This window comes from Aspergillus bombycis (assembly GCF_001792695.1).
Source record: "Aspergillus bombycis strain NRRL26010 chromosome Unknown contig00115, whole genome shotgun sequence".
Classification (NCBI taxonomy): domain Eukaryota; kingdom Fungi; phylum Ascomycota; class Eurotiomycetes; order Eurotiales; family Aspergillaceae; genus Aspergillus; species Aspergillus bombycis.
This window is the reverse complement of record NW_019170117.1, coordinates 64798-84479: the sequence shown is the minus strand read 5'-3', so window position 1 is coordinate 84479 and position 19682 is coordinate 64798. Positions and strand designations below refer to the sequence as shown.

At 49.8% G+C, this 19682-nt stretch overlaps 6 protein-coding genes across 6 annotated transcripts; 3 read left to right on the top strand and 3 right to left on the bottom strand.

Moving 5' to 3' along the window:
* Positions 1 to 213: 213 nt before the first annotated feature.
* On the top strand, positions 214 to 2495 carry ABOM_010410 (kinetochore-associated Ndc80 complex subunit NDC80; the record flags this gene model as incomplete). The annotated part of the gene is made up of 2 exons (XM_022537538.1): positions 214 to 258; positions 330 to 2495. The coding sequence occupies 2 exons, from the start codon at positions 214 to 216 to the stop codon at positions 2493 to 2495; spliced, it is 2211 nt and encodes a 736-aa protein (XP_022385025.1).
* Positions 2496 to 4114: 1619 nt separating this feature from the next.
* On the top strand, positions 4115 to 4472 carry ABOM_010409 (uncharacterized protein; the record flags this gene model as incomplete). Its single annotated transcript, XM_022537537.1, has 2 exons — positions 4115 to 4213; positions 4266 to 4472. 2 exons carry the CDS (start codon positions 4115 to 4117, stop codon positions 4470 to 4472), a joined length of 306 nt encoding a protein of 101 aa, XP_022385036.1.
* Positions 4473 to 5085: 613 nt separating this feature from the next.
* ABOM_010408 (uncharacterized protein) lies at positions 5086 to 8121 on the top strand (the record flags this gene model as incomplete). Its single annotated transcript, XM_022537536.1, has 1 exon — positions 5086 to 8121. One exon carries the CDS (start codon positions 5086 to 5088, stop codon positions 8119 to 8121), a length of 3036 nt encoding a protein of 1011 aa, XP_022385035.1.
* A 635-nt stretch (positions 8122 to 8756) lies between these two features.
* On the bottom strand, positions 8757 to 11588 carry ABOM_010407 (Zn(II)2Cys6 transcription factor; the record flags this gene model as incomplete). Its single annotated transcript, XM_022537535.1, has 4 exons — positions 8757 to 10161; positions 10258 to 10979; positions 11044 to 11155; positions 11215 to 11588. The coding sequence occupies 4 exons, from the start codon at positions 11586 to 11588 to the stop codon at positions 8757 to 8759; spliced, it is 2613 nt and encodes an 870-aa protein (XP_022385041.1).
* Positions 11589 to 12809: 1221 nt separating this feature from the next.
* Positions 12810 to 14433, bottom strand: ABOM_010406 (uncharacterized protein; the record flags this gene model as incomplete). Its single annotated transcript, XM_022537534.1, has 2 exons — positions 12810 to 13938; positions 14009 to 14433. The coding sequence occupies 2 exons, from the start codon at positions 14431 to 14433 to the stop codon at positions 12810 to 12812; spliced, it is 1554 nt and encodes a 517-aa protein (XP_022385040.1).
* A 3806-nt stretch (positions 14434 to 18239) lies between these two features.
* Positions 18240 to 19342, bottom strand: ABOM_010405 (class I SAM-dependent methyltransferase; the record flags this gene model as incomplete). Its single annotated transcript, XM_022537533.1, has 2 exons — positions 18240 to 19128; positions 19245 to 19342. 2 exons carry the CDS (start codon positions 19340 to 19342, stop codon positions 18240 to 18242), a joined length of 987 nt encoding a protein of 328 aa, XP_022385043.1.
* Positions 19343 to 19682: the final 340 nt, after the last annotated feature.

Sequence of the window (19682 nt, the reverse complement as noted above, 5' to 3'; positions counted from 1 at the left end):
TCTGTACGGATGAAGTGGGATATCTTGTTTACATCCTTTCGTTTTGTTTTGTAACCACCGCAACTGCCCTTTTTTTGGTGCCCAATTCTCTGGGTGGCATTTTTTCTGAGCCCTTTTGTACAGGCATTCGCTGGAATTTTGTTTGGCGTCATTTGTTAATCTTGTGTCCATTTTTCCTTTTACCAAAGCCGCAGTCGCGGCTTCCTTGCCATCATGTCGCAAGATACGGGCTTGTTTAGCATCAAGCGCCCCCGAGAGGTAATCCATTGCACCACCCCACCATTTGTGTATTAGGATCATGGAATAACCGTTGATTTAATTCGATATAGTCCCTGGCGCACTTCTCGGCTCTCCCTCAACCGTCATCCGCCCTGAAGCGCACCAGCTCTATCGGCGCATTTGGGAACCCGCCTACTGCCCAGCACACACGCATGTCGCTGTTGAACTCCGCCAGTCGCCCCCAACAGCCAAACTTTCAGCGTTCGTCTTCCGGAGGAGCTTTCGGGGCTGATGCAGGCCTCTCCTCGGTGAGACGTTCTGTCTCAAGCAATATCTTCCACGGGGCCAGCGCCGGCCGCCAAAGCTACGCGCCCGGCTCCTTTGGTTCCAACCCCGCATCCCAGAATTTGCAGCGGAGGAGCAGCGTTTTCTCAAGGCCGTCCGCTGGCGTAGGAGGCGCCATGGCCCACCAGTCATTCTTCACACAGGTCCCTAACGCGGCTGGTGTCCCACGGGACCCTCGACCCCTGAGGGACCGATCCTTTCAAGCTCGGATTGGACAGGAGCTTCTAGAGTATCTAACACACAACAACTTCGAGCTAGAGATGAAGCATACTTTGGGTCAAAATACCTTGAGGTCGCCGACCCAGAAAGATTTCAACTACATCTTCCAGTGGCTGTACCACCGCATTGATCCCGGTTACCGCTTCCAGAAAAGCATGGATTCAGAAGTACCGCCTATCTTGAAGCAGTTGCGCTATCCTTATGAAAAGGGTATCACAAAGTCTCAGATAGCAGCTGTCGGGGGTCAGAACTGGCCTACGTTCCTTGGTATGCTGCATTGGTTGATGCAACTGGCCCAGATGATGGATAGGTTCATTCTGGGGGAATATGATGAAGCTTGCGCAGAAGCCGGTGTAGACGTTTCCGGGGATCGCATCATCTTCCGATTTTTGACTGGGGCTTATCATGACTGGTTACAGGGCGGTGAGGAAGAGGATGATGAGACAGCCGGACAGAGGCTAGTCCCCCATATCGAAATGATGGCTCAGGAGTTTGAAAGGGGTAATGAGAAATACGTACAAGAAGTGCAAGCATTGGAAGCGGAGAATCGTGCACTACGAGATCAGATCGAAGAGATGGAGAAGAGTGCTCCCGATATGGCCAAGCTAGACAAGCATTTCAGGATTCTCGAGGATGACAAGAGGAAGTTTGAGGATTACAACCAAAATGTCCAGGGAAAGATTGAAAAGTACGAAAATCGTATTAAGTTCCTGGAGGATGAGCTTCAGAAGACTGAGGCAGACCTGCAAGCGGCTGAAGACGAGCGGGCAGGGCTCCAATCCAGTGTCGACCGACAAGGCATCACTATTCAGGATATTGATCGCATGAATACGGAGCGCGATCGTCTCCAAAAGACCCTTGATGATACCATGGGTCGACTGGAAGAGACGCATACCCGAGTGATGGAGAAGGAAAAAGAGGCCAGCGAGAAGCTGGAGGCCCTCGAGGAAGTTGTCAAAGCCTACAACACACTAGGCTATCAAACCAGCCTGATCCCGTCCTCCGCGGTCAATGCGAAGGGCCAGGACTATGAGCTCAGCCTCAACGTCAACGAAAGTAACTTCTCCGCCTCGCAGATTGGCTCCGCACCTAGCAGAATATCCCCGGAGGGTGACCGACTCCTAGCAGAGCCGTTCACGGGCTATCACCCGGCACATTTACTGAGTCTGGACTTGCGGGGAACGGTCCGTAGTAGTCTACAGACTCTGCGTAAGGATATCAATGAGCGACGAAAGCGCGCAGCGGATGATGATTTGGATCGGCGCAATCTTTTGGACAATATTAAGGAGGCCATGGATGAGAAGCGAAGCGAAGTGGAAGCTCTGGAACATAGACGACGCGCAGCGGAAGAAGAATTTGAGCGGACCAAAGAAATCACGACTACGCAGAAGCTTGCCTCCGATGCCCAAATCGAAAAGATGGAGAAAGAGCTTGCCAAGATGCGGGCTACTATGAGCGAGAGCGTTCAGCTTATGGAGCAACGTGAAATGAACACGAATATTGAGTACGAGCAACTGACGCTCCGAGCGAATGCGCTACGGGAGGAACTACACACCAACGTGGAAAGCATGTTGAATGACGTGATTCGATTCAAAGTACATGTTCAGAAGGGCCTTGAAGACTACGAAGGCTTCGTCGTTGATGAAGTCGAGCAGGAACTTGGAGGCGACATGGTACCGGCGGATGATATTCCTCCGGAGGAAGAATTGTAAAATCGATTCGAACGAGATTCTCCGTACCAGAAGTGACAATGATCGCTGAAGTTTTGACTAGTTTTTTTTTTTTTTTTTTCTCCCTTCGCTTGGGATACAGAGCGCGATCGGCTTTTATACTGAGTTCGTACAACGCAGCGACCTTCATCACCTCTAGTCGGCGGAGTATAAACTTTTGGTTTGCATGATGATATTGGTAGTCATCCTTGATGTGGCGCTACTGGCAGTTCGGGTGTGTGGTGTTTTGATCATCGCTTCCTTTTTGTTATTTTTATTTTTATTTTATTTTTTCTTAATTCGTTTCCTCATGAGGCTTGGGATGTGTGGGTTGTGATGTTAATTGATACCTTTTCTTTTGGGTTGTTGTCCATGTTCACACTGTCACGATTGACAGAGTAGAGTGTATGTATATAAGTTTCCAACCAATGTGCACACTCAGTATATTCCATCTCTTTACACAGTACTTACCTCGAACATTTTGGGTGAGAACATACCTATCGATGATCATCCTACATCTTGTGCCATGTTGATGATTCGAGCAGTCTCGATCCTCACCAAGATTGCTAGTTTCAGGCTGACATGTCGCCTAAAAAAAAGGCATGACTCGATCTCGACCCTCAGGCATTAGGCAATTCAACCGCCGGCTCGTCAATCCTGCTCAACTTGCGACATTCATCCGGTGCGCCAAGTGAGCGCTGTGGTACCGATGGTAGTTATGATTGGAGTACCGAGGATAGGGTTGAGTGATCGTCGGCTTGAGCTCGTCTTGGTTCGTTTCAGCCGACGCAACATTAACCCACTCCGCACTCCAAATCAACGTCTCTTCCCTCCACCGGACGGTAATTGATCGGCAGGAGGTGTGCAACAAAACACGAGGACATTGCCAATTTCTATTGCCTAAGCTACAGCAAGGGACTCGCCCAGTTCATCATTCTCTGGCGAGATGACGAGTCTTCATGCCCACCCGTCGACCGCCAGTCAACCCCATTGATGGATGAAATTATGTCAAGGGAACTGATGATCTTCAGTCGGCTGTACATTTCTTAATGTCATGCTGTCTTAGCATCACCCTGGCGAAGTGATTGGACCCTCCGATGCGCATTACAGGGCTTATTTCCCTCCACTCAGAATTATTGCTTCAAGAGGCGCCGAGAGATGCGCCCGGATCGTATGCCATCAGCACGGCAGTACCCTGGAGCTAGCGCAACGTCTCTCCCGTGTCTTATGCTTCGGCGTCTGGATAGGCCAACAGTAAGCTGTTCCACGGCCCCTTAGTCTAGGATCTCTCGGTCTTGCCGAGTTGGTCAGGGCCTTGAAGGGTCTGCTCTCGAATCCACCGAGCCCTAACACAATAAGGACCCTTCGCAACCGCAATCCAAAACGAGGGTATGGTCCTGTTGATCAGGGCCATCCTGGTCGTAAGAAAAAAGTGGTTCTTGGCCCTTCCCTAGATATATAAGCTCATAGATCGCAACTGATGGCCTTTCTTTCTCAAACATTCTTTCTTTTCTCTGCCAGTGCTGTGCACGGATTTTCCATATTGTACACTTTCATTCCATTCATTTGACCCAACCAATACATACTATACCACTCCTTTACATACTAAAATCCATATCATCATGAAGGCCTTCACTCTCTTGGGAGCTGCTGCTCTTTTCTTTTCCCCGGCTCTTGCACAGGAAGACCTTGGACATGTTACGATCCTTCCCTTTCCTTTGGTGAGTAGCCATGCCGCCAAGCTGCGGAATTCCAGCTAAACAACTGTTCTAGCCCTCTGGTACGCCTTCCGGGACGCCTTCCAGCACTCCTTCGGTCACTCCTACTCCCTGGCCCAGCGGAGTTCCGCGTCCTACCGGCGTTCGACCTACGGGTTCGTGGCCAACTCCTTCCTCGAGCGGAGTTCCACCTCCTTCTAGCTCCCCGGTCTTTGCTTTCCAGCGCAGACACGCCCGTCAGGTCCGCCCAATCTTCGTCTAGACGGTCCCGTAAAGTTTGGATCATTGCTGGGAGAGTGAGCTTGGTTGGTCGATGAATGGATGGATTGCTGGATCAGTCTTTCGTTCGGGTGTGACGGTGTCGCCATGTTTGATAGCAGTTGAATGCCATATCGGCTTATCTTGGAGACAATGTACCTCTCACTTATAGCGCCGTTTGAGCAACGTAGATCTTGATAACTACAGAGTATGCGTATAGTACATACTAACAGTAGGATGTAATATTGGTAAGTTCAATACTACGATAATACGGCCAAATGTACGGAGTAGCAGAGCTAGACATGTGACAGTAGTAAAGCTAGTAAACATCGCTGCGCTGATTGGCAGGCTGATGCTGAGTCAGCGCTATCGGGGAAGCTTTTTCTGCGATCGAGATTCAACAAATCCTCGCCAAGGTGAAAACGAACGTCCCGGACAGCCTACCAGAACAATTGGGATTACTCGGTGGTATTTGTTCGCTTTCAGATCAGTTCTCAGGGCGATGCGGTATCAGTTGAATGGCTAGACATGCGCTACAGAACGTCCGTCCGCCGGTCACATCGAAATTTGGATTCCCTCCGCCCGCAGGTCTTGTCCGATAGATCCTCCATCGTGTCATGAAAAGATCCCTGTGTCCAGCTCGTCTGCTGTGTCTGGACCGCAGGTCTCACTTGCTCCATACTGTATCAGTCTCTCCGTATCGCCTGCTCAGCTACTCCCAGCGCAAAGGGCTCCCAAGTTGGAGACCTTCCCCGGGAAGGCGACAATGGGGTCGCCAGTTCTCCGTGGGCTCCAGCCCTTCTATCAACCGTCAATTACTGCATGATCGACTTCGAGTGAAAAATGAATCTCCGATACGCGAGTCGCAGAAAACCCCGGAAGCGTGGATTTTATTGCTGGAACAACACCTGCTAGGAGATTCTGGAAGTGGCAGTAAGGCTTTCGAACCGGACGCTGCATCGGTGACGACCCCAGCATCCATCAGTCGAGCAATCGACTTGCGTGAGCTTTTGTTCAACGCAAGAACGTATGGGGACCTGGATCTTTTAGCCCATCTGGGGTACCGGTTGAACAACTGGCCTGCTGTCTATGCATTACTGAATCAGTTGCTCGACGCCGCAGATGCACTGAACGATGTCTCCCCCTCTCTTAAGCATCTGTCTAATAACAGCTGGGGTTACAAGTCCAGTGTATCGCTTGATCAATTGACCCATCAGATCGACTCGGCTCCGCGGCTCACGCCAGATCCAACAACACAGATTTCTGAGTTGACAAGCCTAGATACGTTAACCGAGAGAGCATTTGCGGACGAGCATTCCCGACGGTTCATGGCACAAGTATGGCAGAGCTTGGGATCAATTGTGCTTGATGCTGCTGATGCCTCGCCAAATGAGTCGAAGATAGCGATGTCTTATGTGTTTCGGATACTTGCTCGTCTGCACCACTCCGGTGCAGTATCGGATAGGGTATATAAATATGTCCCTCCAGATAGCCATCAGGTCGCCTTTCGACCGCCGACGATGCATCTACTGTCAACACATATCATGAGCGTTCTGTCGGATGCAGCCTGGCTTGTACACGAAGCCGAAGTGGCGGCCAAGGCAGCTGCTGCGGGTGAAGACTCGCCTTTCCTTCCCTTCCAAATGGGCATTCGAGAACTTGGGCCTGAGATTTGGATAGAGTTGATTCTTTGGTGCTGTGTGGAACATGGACATATCACAGAGGGCATATGGCTCATTGATCAGATGAAGACACGGAAAGGGGATCTGGCTTGGAAATTCCAAAGCTGGAGACCCCTACTTCAACATCCAGAGTCTGTATGGAACACTAAGGTTGACTCAGAAGTATCCTGGCGCCATCCGGCCCAAGTCGACGGCCCTTCGCTTCTTCGAAAGCGCAGTAGCCCCTCCCCCTTCAATGGACTCGGGGCGCGAACAATCAGTCTTGAGGTAACCGCTTCCTTAATGGATAATCTTCCAAATTGGGGCTATCGAGGATTAGGCTTCTGGGGTATAACGTCGGCCGCGCTTCTGCATCATATCTCATCGCTCAAGTTCACAATAGCCCCGAGGGCGGCCGATGATACCCCTTTAGCTACGACTAAGGAATCTAATTGGTTCATTCTTCGTGTTCTTGAATCTGGATGCATCGATCCTCAGGCGGATCCCCAAGCATTCGATGAACTCATCAGAGCCATTCCTCATGTTGTTCCGCCCTGGGACAGCAATGATCTGTACTTGCCTGATGAGGAGGATTTGGAGCAACTTGAGCCGTCCCAGATTTATGACGAGACAACAGCCTTAGCTAAACTCGTCGAACATAACATCCGATTCCACTCCCGGCGACGCCTTTGTGGAGATGCGATGGATTCATTTGCTTGGTTGCAGAGCGCAGTTGACAAAAGTAAGATGCAACGCATAGGCGAATTCTTCTCCTCACGCGTGGACCCGTCCGATGACGAGCACCTGCCGACTTTCGATACTGCCAATCTGGCCTCTTTGAAGCCATTTGAGTCGTCGATGCCACAAATTTCACCTATTACGCTGGCCGAACTTCTGGACCTGGTGACTGTGTCTCGAGCATTCACGTTCGGCGACTGGTTACTCTTCTCGAACGACATTGACGGACCCCCGATTCCTCACAGCGCATACGGGAATCAAGCTTTGGCACCATCAATCATTCGTTACGCTGCCGCTACGAAAAATAGCACACTCTGCGATTCAGTTGTCCAGTCTCTTTCACAGCCCCTCTCGGCGAATACTCTACGAGCCCTGTTGAATTACCGTATCGCAATGTGCCAATGGAACCTGGTAACTGTGATGCTAGAATATCTCCGCGGCTACCGCCTAAAATCCTGGGGCCACAGTAATATCACCGCATTAGCCGCCGAAATTATCAGATTAGACCATGCTGTCACCACAGAAACCGACACGACAAAAGCGGAAGACAATATCCAGAACCTAGCACAGGCAAAGGGCATCCTGCTGCGAATTCTCAACGGTGAATTCAATGAACTACACCCAAGAGACAACTTCCAGGAGCGCTCCCTCCACGGCTTGCAACGCCTCTTCCTCTCCATCCCTGGCGCCCTCCACGACGTTGCCGCCACCTCCAATCTCCGCTCCCAAAAGCTCGCCCGAAGCTCAACCCCCCACATACCCTCAACGGCCTTCCACCCCATCCTCTCCGCCGTAGTCGATGCCCGAGGCAGCGCCGCCGGCAAACGACTCTGGGACACCTGGTGCGTCGACGTGCAGTCCCCATCCGCCAGCCGTCTCCAGAAAGGCGGCATCCCCCGTCTCTACCTGAACACCGAGCGGGACATGAAAAAGGGCAACCCTCATTTCGACGAGGCATACTTCAAACAGCTCCAGACTAAACTGGTGGTGCCCAATATATCCACCGTCCGCATCATCGCCCGAGCCGCAGTGAAAGAGTACAACGAATTCGAAGCTAAACACTCGCACACCGTCCCCGATGAAAACCCTCCATCTCCTCAAGCATATGCATATCCCAGAACTACCCATCCTCAGCATAACCCCGCCCGACCCATCCTTGAGTTCTGTATGAAGAGATTTGAGGCCCTCGGTCTTCGGCGAGCGGATAGAAACCGCGAGTTGGAGGCTTCGTATACCGAAGAAATAAAGAGTTGAGAAGAATGAAAAAACAGCGACTGGGGCGTGATAATACCACCGTGCAACAAGAGCGCACTCATATTTAGGGTGATCTGGTGATTCCATAGACTACTACCTTGTAGACATGTATTATACTTATTGCTCTAACTATTTTGGAAATTCTTAGTACTGTCTTGTGTGTATGATAGAGATGTTAGATACCAGGTTTAATAATAGTACATAGCACAGAACTAAGATGTTTGTTTTTCATATGAAGTTGGACTCTTTAACGAAAGTGACCCATCTTGAAATGATAACTTGATTTCGAACTTCGTTAGACAGAACGTAAAATTTCTCGAGCAATCCGATTAAACAACAAAAAAATCACGAGCCAGCCACCCATCATCTATTTGCACTGTAGCAAGCACCGTATGGCAAACTCCCGATCTCTCTTACGATAAACTCCTTGCACGCTGATGACATGCCGTGACACCCAACCCGTGCCAAAAGACCGCACATAAACAAATTGATATAGAGCATTTATCATAAACCTTGTGAAAGAAGGAAAACATATAAAACACAGATAAGCAAGCTCTGAACAACGGACGTTAGTAGTAGTAGTAGTAGTGGCAAATATTATTTTGTACAGAGAATTGAATGATTTTGCGAACATCTTAATTTTGTTCCCATGGCTCTTCCTCATTGGGAATGGGGAAGAAGGAGCGAATAAACTCCCCACTGATGGGGTCATAAGGGAAGAAGGCATCGGTTCCGGGGGCAGAAAGTGCAAGGGTTGACGAGGTCGGATCAATCGCTGGGACTCCAGAGTACGCTTGCTGGTTCTGGTCATAATGGTACTGAGGTTGAAGCGGCTGTTGATTTGGACCGCCGACTGTGTCGTAAAAAACAGTCATAGGCGGCGCTGTCTGGCTGACAGGTACACCCATACCAGCACTGCCACCAGCATCTGGGTTCATATGTACGTGCGCGGTTGGGTCATAGTTTAAGACTGGCAGGTCACTCAAGTCATAATCCATGCCAATGGCGATTCGTCGAAAATTACTGTCACACAGCTCCCATGCACGCCGTGCTGGGAGACTACATTCGGACATGGCAAAGAGCCAGCGTATGGCCTTTTTTGACGCTTCGAAGATACCTATCTCTTCAGCCGGCATATGAATGCAACCAAACGACAACTCGAGCAGAAGAACCGTAGCCGTCTGCATCAGATAGTGCAGAACGCACCACCAAGGGCAAACATGGTAGAGTTGGACAGCGTTAGGTTCGTCTGGAATCAAGTCCAGCATCTGTCGTGCAGAATTTAGAGTTATCTCTGCCATTTCATGGCTGAAAGAGGATTTTTGCTGAGGGCTAGTATGCCGAGCATCGCGGCGACACAGGCACGGACGTCCCAAGGTGATTCGAGCACTGTAGTAGTGAAACGCCAAGAAAAGCTTTCCACGAAGCATCTCCATACCTTGGTCGTCCCGTCGGGTGAAGTCCAATGCCTCCGGAAGGTTGGCGTACCATATGTCAATTCGGGATCGAAGCTCCCCAATGCGGTTCTCAATATGCCTCCAGGGTACCATGGCACAGTCCAGCGAATACACCCGGTTGACAATTTCCTGAGCGACAACTGCCAGGTCCACATAATAAAGGAAGATAAGCATCTTACTGATGGGTTGGCTCTTCAGCCAGGAAGTGTCACACAGTTTGTCTGTATGTCGGGTTTCCTTGCCTCCCGGAGGATTTGAGGGCATGTGGCGAACAAGGGTACTTGCCAAAGTCGATTCTACAAGCTCCTGGCGAAGGTCTTGGTCGTTGAGAAGCTTAGCTGCAGCTGGCTCTTGAAGCTGGTCCTCCTCGAACGGTAGAGGCAAAGGCGTCGTACATATCCCATCCGTAATGCAAGAAACTCTACCTGTCATGATCCCAAGCATATGTTCAAAAGTATAGACACACCACCAGACCCTATATCGCGCCTCCTTTGAGATACCAGGCGTTCTTTCGCTAGTATTCTTCATATTCAACCCGAGTGAGATTGCTGAACGAACAGCCAACGCGGTGATCTTCCAAGCTCTAATCAAACCATCAGAAGAACGTTCAAGTCAAACTCCACACCAACCGCACGGTGAAAGGGACAAAAAGAAGAAAATAATGAAAAAGGAAGCATACCGGTTAATTTGGTCTGATGCCATAAGATAGAAAGCAACCAAGGCCTCGACCTGTACTTGCTGAAGGTCGGGGTGACTAAAAAGAGCATCACCGTTCATGCTCAGGATCCGGGCCCGAGTTAAATACACTAAATGATCGTTGTCATCGCCACGCCACGGTGCCTGCGTTAGATGAGCATGTTTGGCGGAGATGGCGAATATCAAGTTAAGGATGGCCAGCCATTTATCACCAGGCCGAGCAGCACTGTCAAAAAAGGTTCTGTATTGGGCACGAAATAGGGTACGGCTGATAATAGGATAAAACGGGTGCACCGTTTCCAAGTAGTCTTCAAATAACTTGTCCGCCAAAGGACGAGAAGGAATCCAATACACCTGCACAGGGCCGGGAACCGAGACATCTAGATCGTCCAAATGATAATTCATCGAATGCAGGGCAAATTCCCCTTCCGGCTCGGCTTCGTAGCGCCCTGGTTCCTTCCGCGCGCGTTGTTCTGTCTCCATTCGCAATCTCTGCATCCAGGTAACCTCCGAGTTTTTCCCCATGTAACCAGTAGCTCGAGAATTTGGAGTTCGATTTACATCCTCGTCCACACGGTCGATGGCATCTAGGGATCCAATAGAAGAGGATGAGCTCAATTCTTCAAGGTGGCTGTCTTTATCTTGCGGCGTGGCTGAGCTAGACTGCGAGCCAGTAGAAGCCCGCTCGCCACCCGAGCCAGAATACTATGAGAGTGTTAGGGTCGGATGCAGAAATATAACGATATAATATATAAGAAAGTGCACCGACCTTATCCAGAGTGGTTCTAATTTGTTCCGCAGTCCTGCCATCAACTATGTTTCCGATGTCTCTCAATAGCTTCTCATACGCTTCGGCCTTTGTCGAGAGACTTTCCAATTGCCTAATATCGAAGTCAGCCGTCAATGACCGAGGACAAGAAGACACGGGTAGTCAACATACCCTTTGGTTCGTTCCCTCCATGATGCTGGGTACTTACAAGCCACCCTCAATTCTTTGCACTGTCTGCAAACTGGCGTGTCGCCGCTGCACTTAGTTTTCCGCCCCCGGCAGGATTCGCAGGCAAGAGGCACACGTCGACTGTAAGCAGAAATGACGCCCGTTCTCTGCCGCGGGATGGCCACTTTCGCATTGGTGGTTTGCTTCTTGTCGGATACGCTGCTTCGGGGAGGTATATTCGACAGTTGTGAAGTACGAGAGGCTGGAGGCTTCGAGGCAATCATAACTTTATTTTGAGGACCGGAAGAGTTGAGAGGAACCATTCCAGCCCGCGAGTTACCGTCATTTAACTGGGGGTGAATGGAAGGTGCGTCCATGTTGGGAGTCTTGAGATTTGCCGGAGGATGTCGCCACAAAGCGGCCGGGATGAATGGAATAAGACTACCAGGACAGATAGCGGTCCAATGTGCCTGGAGAACAATATTATGGCTCGCGCGGTTGGCAAGGTCTTCTCGTTCTTTCGGTTTGCCGGACAATGGCGTTGAATTCAATGCTTAAATCGACCATACAACGAGCGTTCGGACCAGTAGATGACCATGGTGCATAGAACTTAAAAAACGACAGGGAGATCGAGGCTGATTGTGGAGTAGGAACCGATCTTCTCTGTCCGCACTACTCGGCACTTCCACCAGCTTTACCAAGTACTAGAGAAAGGAAATATCATGGTGACGGGAACTCTCAGGGAACGGGACAATGATGGAAGATGGGAGGAATTGATAGATGCGAGCGGCGGGGCGGAGGGAGTCCTGGGCCTAAGGGGTATCTTCCAATCACCGGGCAGTTGTCGATACGATGACGACATTCACCACGTAGGTGGCTCGTCCATGCATTTCCTTTGCGCAAGCCCTATCCTAGGCAATGGATGAATCCCCACTACATAGTAGTAGTAGTAGTAGTAGTAGTAGTAGTAGTAGTCGTACTCTAGGCACTACAAGTCGTCCTGTCGGATCGCAAGATGGAAAGAATGCTATCGTCAAATAAAGTATAATGGTGAGCCACAAGCGCTAAATGTACATCAAGGCATCAGGCATAAATCTTCCGGCTTTCCTTCCCTTTCTTTTTCCTTTTTTTTTGACCCTTAAGACGTTTCCCCGGCCGTTGGCAGCAGCATCGGCCTCTTCTTTTGTTTTCCATCGCGCCGACTAGTAATCATGGCAATCAACCCCCGCAATAGAACGACGAAACAAGTACACCCAAACCAGTCAGGGGATATTAAAGTAACAGAGATAAGAAGACATGCAAGCAAGAAAAGAGAGAGCAAAACAGAGCAACAATATATGTACAGGTTAAAAAAGGGCACTCTGGCCAAGAGAGGTGAAACGAAATTCAGAACAAGCATTATCGGAGGAAACTGTACAAGATTAGAGTAAGAGGAAGTCAGGTAAGGCGGAGCGGTAGGTTGTAGAGCCAAGGCGTAATAGCAGCGAGGCGAGAGTGGAGATGAACGAAATCCTGAACCAGGCGTGAAAGTCTAGAGAAAAAACAAATTCCAGGTCTATCGATTGCGGTATGCGCGTAAATTACGTCGCATCCTCTGCTCAGATCTCTCCGAACATCTCATCGAGCTCGTGGACATCGACACTCTCGGGATTCTGCAACTCTCTCCAGGAATCGAAGACCATCTCGACATCTGTGTCTACCATGGTCCTAGGGGCTAGAGACAGCTTACTGTCCTGTTCAACCAGATCCGACATCTTCATATCGAGATCCGGAACTCCGCTGTTGAGCATGTCAATGGACCGCTTCATTGCCGAGACAGGTTCGATGATGAGGTCTTCGGGGAGACTGATCTGCGGTGCGCTTGCCACACTATCGGGGTTCGCCTCGACATCCAGACCGTCATCCGAAGCCACACTCGTACCAGACGAGAGTGACGAGGCCACGGACGTGAGGGATGGGGAGGGAGAAGTGCCAAACAGAGCAACCGCGGCTGCCTCGTCGAGGTCTTGCTGTTGTTGCAACTGCTCCTGTAGGGAAGGCTGTTCCACAAAGCCTCCGTGGGAGAAGTAGTCGCCATCCGGGCTATCGGACATGCGGTCCCCATGGATTGACGAGAGAGGACTATCTTCAACAGGAGTTCCAGCGATGCTCATAGCCCCATCATCCAGTTCACTAAGCCCCTCTGAAAGGGCCGAGAAGGGACCTTTGGCCTTTTCGAGCTGGTTTGCTTTTTGCTCCGAGGCCCGCTCGCGAACGGCACTGGCCGTTTGAGTGAATTCCTTCTCATCACCCTCCAGCGGAGGAGAAGCGGCCCGGTTCGAGTGCATGAGGCGCGCATGCTGATGGTCAAAATCAGTCGCACATTGTCTCGCCACGCTATCATCACGAGTGTCTAGATCAATATTCTCTTCCTCAAAGTCCGGGGGGGACAGATCCACCTCGGGGCTTGGGCTGAGGCGCGATCGTTCCCGCGCCAACGCGTCTTCCTCGTCCAGGTCAGCGCTGGACACGCTGGGAGTGATGTTCTTCCCCAGCACACCCGGGATGATGATATCATCCGAGTTCTCAGGGAGAGGTTGACGAGGTAGCGTTGTCAAGTAATAGTACACTTTGCGAGGGTGAACTGGAATGAGCTCCTTCGCCAGCGGACACGGTGCGAGCGCCGTCCACGGACGCTTCATGTATGTGCTCAACCGGGAAGAAAGGAGTGCGGCGGGATTTGCGGAACTGTAGCACATTGAACGATTAGTATGCACCTCAAAGAGCACTATAGGGGAGAGGGTCACTCGAAACGTACTTTGCGACATTCTCATTGAGCGCAACTAGGACGGCTGCGAGCTCTTTGACCAAATGCGGACGATTGCCTGTCTTCTCCAATTGCTCGATCACACCGACCACAATATCATCGTTGATACCCTCGGTGTCGATCTTGGGCGCGACACTTCCATCAATAGGCGATGGGGGTGGCGTTTGTTCAAACGCCCCGCGCCGACCAGTCAAACGTACAGGCAACTGCTCCTTCGCGGTCGATATCGACACCGAGGTAGGCTCTGGAGATAGTGAAGACGAGTCGTGCGACCTCTTTACTTTCTTGGAGGGAGGCAGTTGCTCGTCGGTCGCGTGTGGCGATTTCGAGGCCGACGGGGATCGGCGGGAGGCACTAGGGAGATGAATCCCTAGCGACGGAAGCGACAGTGACTTTCGACGTGTATTATAAGGCATGGTTTGTGAAGGAGTGAACTTTTGGTAGGGAAATTGTAGGATACACACGGGAAGATAGGAGTTCTAGATAAGACCAACAATAATAATAATAATAGCAGAGAAGTACAACCCAACTAAGCACACAAAACGACAAACAGATATAGTGATAACACAACTATGATACTAATAATAATAGTAGTAAAAATAAGAATAAGAATAAGTAGTAACACAAAGGGGGGGGATGAGGGGGAAGGAAGAGAATGTGTAAATGTGAGTGTGAGATGAGAAGGAGAAGTACAGGGAAGTATGGCGATGGGGGGGGGCGAAGAGGAAGTGGAAAGGGAGATGATGGAGATAATGATGCTGTGAGAATAATACCTCCCGACCGGGTGTACGGGAAGAATAGGATAATCACAGCGCAGTTCGTTGGCCAGAGTTAGGGACCTGATGGAGCAAGAGACATGCGCAGACCCAGAAAAATGATCAAAAAATAATAGTAATAGTAATGAGAATAAAATTCCACAGCTTTGAAGGAATCGTTGTTTGGCTGTGGATAGTTTTCTCGATCTTCACTTTTTTTTTTTTTTTTAGGAGGGCAGGAGGTCTGGAGGAGGCTAGGAGCAAAAAAAGAAAGACAAAAAAAAAACGAAAAGCGGGTGCTTTCCCGTGGCGTTTATTGGCTAGAATAACCAATGGGGCACTTTCTTTCTTTTTTTTTTTTTTTTCAGGAATGCCGGAAGGAGAAAAAAATTTTCTTGGTTGTTTTGGTTTTTCCTCCTTCAACATGTCTTCCTCTTTATCATTTTCCCCCTCGGTTTACCCCTCCATGTTGAATAAAACAAAAACAATGCATCTCATGCAATCCACCTTCACCGCTGAATGTTTGGCTATTGTGGCTCTAAAGCAAGTGCGCGCGTGTGTGTGTTTGCATGCCGAGAGACATACGGGTACGACCCAGAATGGATGGATGGATTCAATGCGGCCGAATGAAGGGGCAAAAAAAGTCCTGTGGGGCGCACCATGTGTCTATGACGACCGGGTCGAATATCTTCCGTGCTGATTGGCGGCGGGGAGACGGTGATCAACTGAGGTTCTGCATGGACGCTCTGATGGAGTATGCGCCGTGGAGCCCTAACAACCATAGTCAAGACTCAAGAGGCAATTCGGGTAACTTAGTCGTCCTCGACGTGGTTGCTGCGCAGGTATTCCGCATCGAGAGCAACAAACAAATCATCCATTGTATAGATTGAGAGACCGTTTAGTTTCGAGCTCTGACCTTCAGTCTAAATGCCGTCCTTACACCGTCTCCTAGACTGATTTTCAGGCTTTCCTCACCGACATCTGGACACCGCATTTTTAATCTACGTCTTATTGCCTTGATTTTCCAGTGATTTCCTTCCGAGTTAGCAAGAGTATACGGAGTCCGTAGGAGGTACAGAGGTATGCCAACAAAGAGATTACGATACATCTATCAGGATTGTGTCTCAGTCTCGAATGGGGACATTCAGCAATACAATCATTAGCTAGAACAAAGGAAACAGCTGCATCGTCTACGGGTAAGTGCATCATAGCTGAATGGATTCCATGGTACGCCATCCATGCCGCCGTAGTTTGAGAGAGGTGGGTGGATTTTTTCGATAGAGAACGGAATACCAAAAAGCAAAACAAAAAAAAAAAACAAGGAAAGGGTAAATTGGTTCAGACTAGAGTCAAAGAAGCCTAGGGGCGACCGTCTAATGCCATACATAGTATAGATTCATGCACCGGTTTATGCACTAACCTGGAGAGGGGATGGAACCCAAGAGCAAAAACGAGGCCAATCGCAGCATGAAAAGGTCCCCACCGTTGAAAGAGCGGGTTCCATGGAATCTCATTCCTAGCGCCACCGTTTAGGAAGCAATGGCAAATCAGATCGAATTGAGTGGAGTAAATACCGAGCCGTCTAGAAGATTTGGAAGGAATCCAATCGGATGGGCTAAAGGCGGCGCTATGTTAGTTTGCCCACTAAAGACTCGGAAAATGGAGATGTCGAGAAAAATGGAAATGGAAATTGGAATGGATCTGAATCCAGTAATAGCTTGCCACTGCGCCCAAGTGGAAGATGCCACGGTAAGGCTGTGTTGACTCGTCCATCCATCACTTATCATAGATCGAAAACATCATACACTGGTTGATCAAAGCGATCAAACTGCGGGTGTTCGCCCATGCATACATACAAGTACATGTACTACATACATCGATGGGATGTGTGATGTATCACCCGCACGCAAGGGATCAATTTATCCATGACGCGAGTCAACAATTCGGGGGCATGGATCTGTGTGTCCTCCAGAAGATATCCATAACAATGCATTGCTGTGCAGTTTACAGCGTACTTCTGTCGACTTATTACCTCTCACTCGTACTAGTAGTTAGTTACTTGTAGGGCTTTACTCAGAGCACATACTCTCTCTGTACACATACTACTAAAGTTGGATGGGATCATTCCCAGCTCGGATGTCAACCTTGTTGCCTGGGAAAGGGGGCCGTCCCTCCTGTGACAACCAAATAACTTAGGTTGGGGTATCCCTCTCCACAACTTAACCCTTTTGTTTCAAGGTGAGAGATGGAGGAGGGGGGGAAATCGAAAGAATTGGCCAGTCGACTTCTTTCTTTTCTTACTCTGGCGTGGGTGTATTATCTATCTACGCGTCCATACCTCGTCTTCATCGTCCCCCACCCTCCCAGACGGAATATTATGCAGTTTATCATGCGTCTTACGGCGACACGGCAGACTCCTTCAGCTTATGATAAATCTACACGTCTTCAGCCTTCTGGTCCAGCTCGACCCGACATGAAGGACGGTTGGAAAAAGAAAATGATATTCGAACCAACGACGAATCGCACAAGGAACCCAAAAACTTTCCAAGAACTTACTACGACATCACTGGAACCCTAGTTCAAAAGTCTATGGACAGTGGTGACATGGTTGATAAACCTTAAATGAGGCATCCAACCCAGAACCGGTTGTCCGTCTTTTCTCCGACCCGATGGAACGCTGGGGATCTTTCTGCGAGGGGGAAGCGTCCCAAAACCCCAGGCACAGGTACATGACAGTATATCTATCGGTGGCGTACATACACAACAAGATAGAACGTAACTGTTACCCCGCATGTGCATAACGCCATCTTGACCTCATCGAGAGGTTCTACACCGGTTCCAGGTCGTAACAGTACTAGTATTCTAGTTTCCGAGGCGATCGGCCATCGTCGCTTACTGAGTGCAGACAGATGTTCCCAACTCGGGCAAGAGGGCACGATGTTCGCCGTTTTCGTGGCTCCATATCGCGGAGGACATCGCTAGGTGGAAGATATTGATTTAGATTGATCTAGGTAGTATTTGCATCTCGCTGACGAACTACTTGCATTCGCGCGGTAAGGGTTTCGATCCAGTGCCATTGTCGCATGAAACTATCCCGGTCCCTTTCGTCACCTTGCCGCGATCTGATGGCCATCAACCCAGGGCAATGAGATCAGATGACCCAACGAGGAAGTCGACAGACTCTGGACGTGGCTGATCAACGACCGGGACGAACCCTTATATTGAATCGAGCTTAGTTACAGGGGAGGATCAACTTGACATAGAATTTATATCCCTATATATTATATTTTAATATATACCTAGAATGCTTTACACCAGTATCTATAGCTAGCTACCCACGTCCGTCTCATAGCCTCATCACATACATCGAACTCGAAGTGTAGAGTTCTCTAAATTGTTTGCTGGGTTACACCCATGCTGTATATATTACAGGACGGTTAATATACAAGACTGCCTACACCTAACCTCTAATTACCACGTGCTGGTTTCAGCACATATTTCCATGTAGTTCCGAAATGCCACCGTTTCTCCTCCACAATCTCCAGACCACTCTCCCGGACAATCGCTCCAATGTCTCGGTTCCACCAACACCCATGGCGGTCCGCATGGGCGGGTGCGAGATTGTCAAGGATGCGATTCAACCAGTCATAGTGCGACCGGCCGTGCTCTAAAAGCATGATCCGTCCCTTTTCCGGCTCAGTGATGGACCCCAGGTGGCGAAGCGCGCCAACAGGGTCTGGCATCGAACACAATCCCATAGTCTGGACGATCGTATCAAAATAAGCCCGCTTATCCCCAGTCGTTGGAGGAGCGACGTCCTTCACATCCTGTGCCCTGAAGTTAACATCCTTGAAACCGGGATGCAACTTCTGGAACTTCCCTCGCGCGATCTCTACCATCTGCGGGCTGAGATCGACAAACGTAACGGAGCGGCATCCCTGAAGCTCTACTTGCCCCCTCTCATTAGGCTTTCTCTGCTGTCCAAGTTCGTAATATCCCAGATTTCGACCCGTGCCACAGCTCACCTCGAGCACATTTCCACGGGCCTTCTGGACAAGATCTCGCCGCTTCTTCCCCATCCGCATTAGCTTCTCAGACATTTCGACATCTGCGTCGAAAGTCCTAGCTGTCTGGTTGTATCGATCCGATACATCCCTGGGCACGTCCATAGACTGCGCATGGGTCACTTCTCGCCTGTAGGAGGCGTATAGATACCCACAGTATGTGCTCATGCCGAGGATACTGACCCCTAGAATGGTCATTACTTTAGGAGACATGCGGGGCTGTGCCTCTTGAAGATTCAGGAGATGGGGGTTAGCCCGCTTCGGCAGCGGCGATGCTGCTGGCGGCTTCTTGCTGTTGAGACGGTTAGATAAACCAGCTTTCTATATATGCCTACCAGGGGAAGGGCGATTATTCCCGGAAGTATGCTGCATGGCTCACAGCAATCGAAGGGAGCATCATATACTGACCCAGGACCATCGACCGGAATCTTACTGCCGGTCCTTTTAGGACCGGTAACAGGCACTTTAGCCTTTAGCGCGGCCCGGCCTACTCGGGACGCGCTCATGCTGAGTGATTAAAGGGCGTGGGATGCGGTAATCATACGATGTTCATTCAATTGCCGTGGTTTTGAAGATCCTCGGGCCGATATATATCCTTTCTCGGGAAGCTTGACAAGCATTCAATTGAGAGTCTATTTAACAATAAACAAAATCACCCTTCAGGAGATGATGATCAATGCATATTCGACGCTATGGGGGTATAATTATATCAACATATGATTTTCCGGGGGTAATAGCCGATCAACTGAATTGGCTGGATCGGGAGTTGCGTTGCGGCCGAGAAAAAAAAAAAAAAGCCAAGCTAAGAGGCGATAGGGAGCCTATCAATTGTCATATCGCTAACTA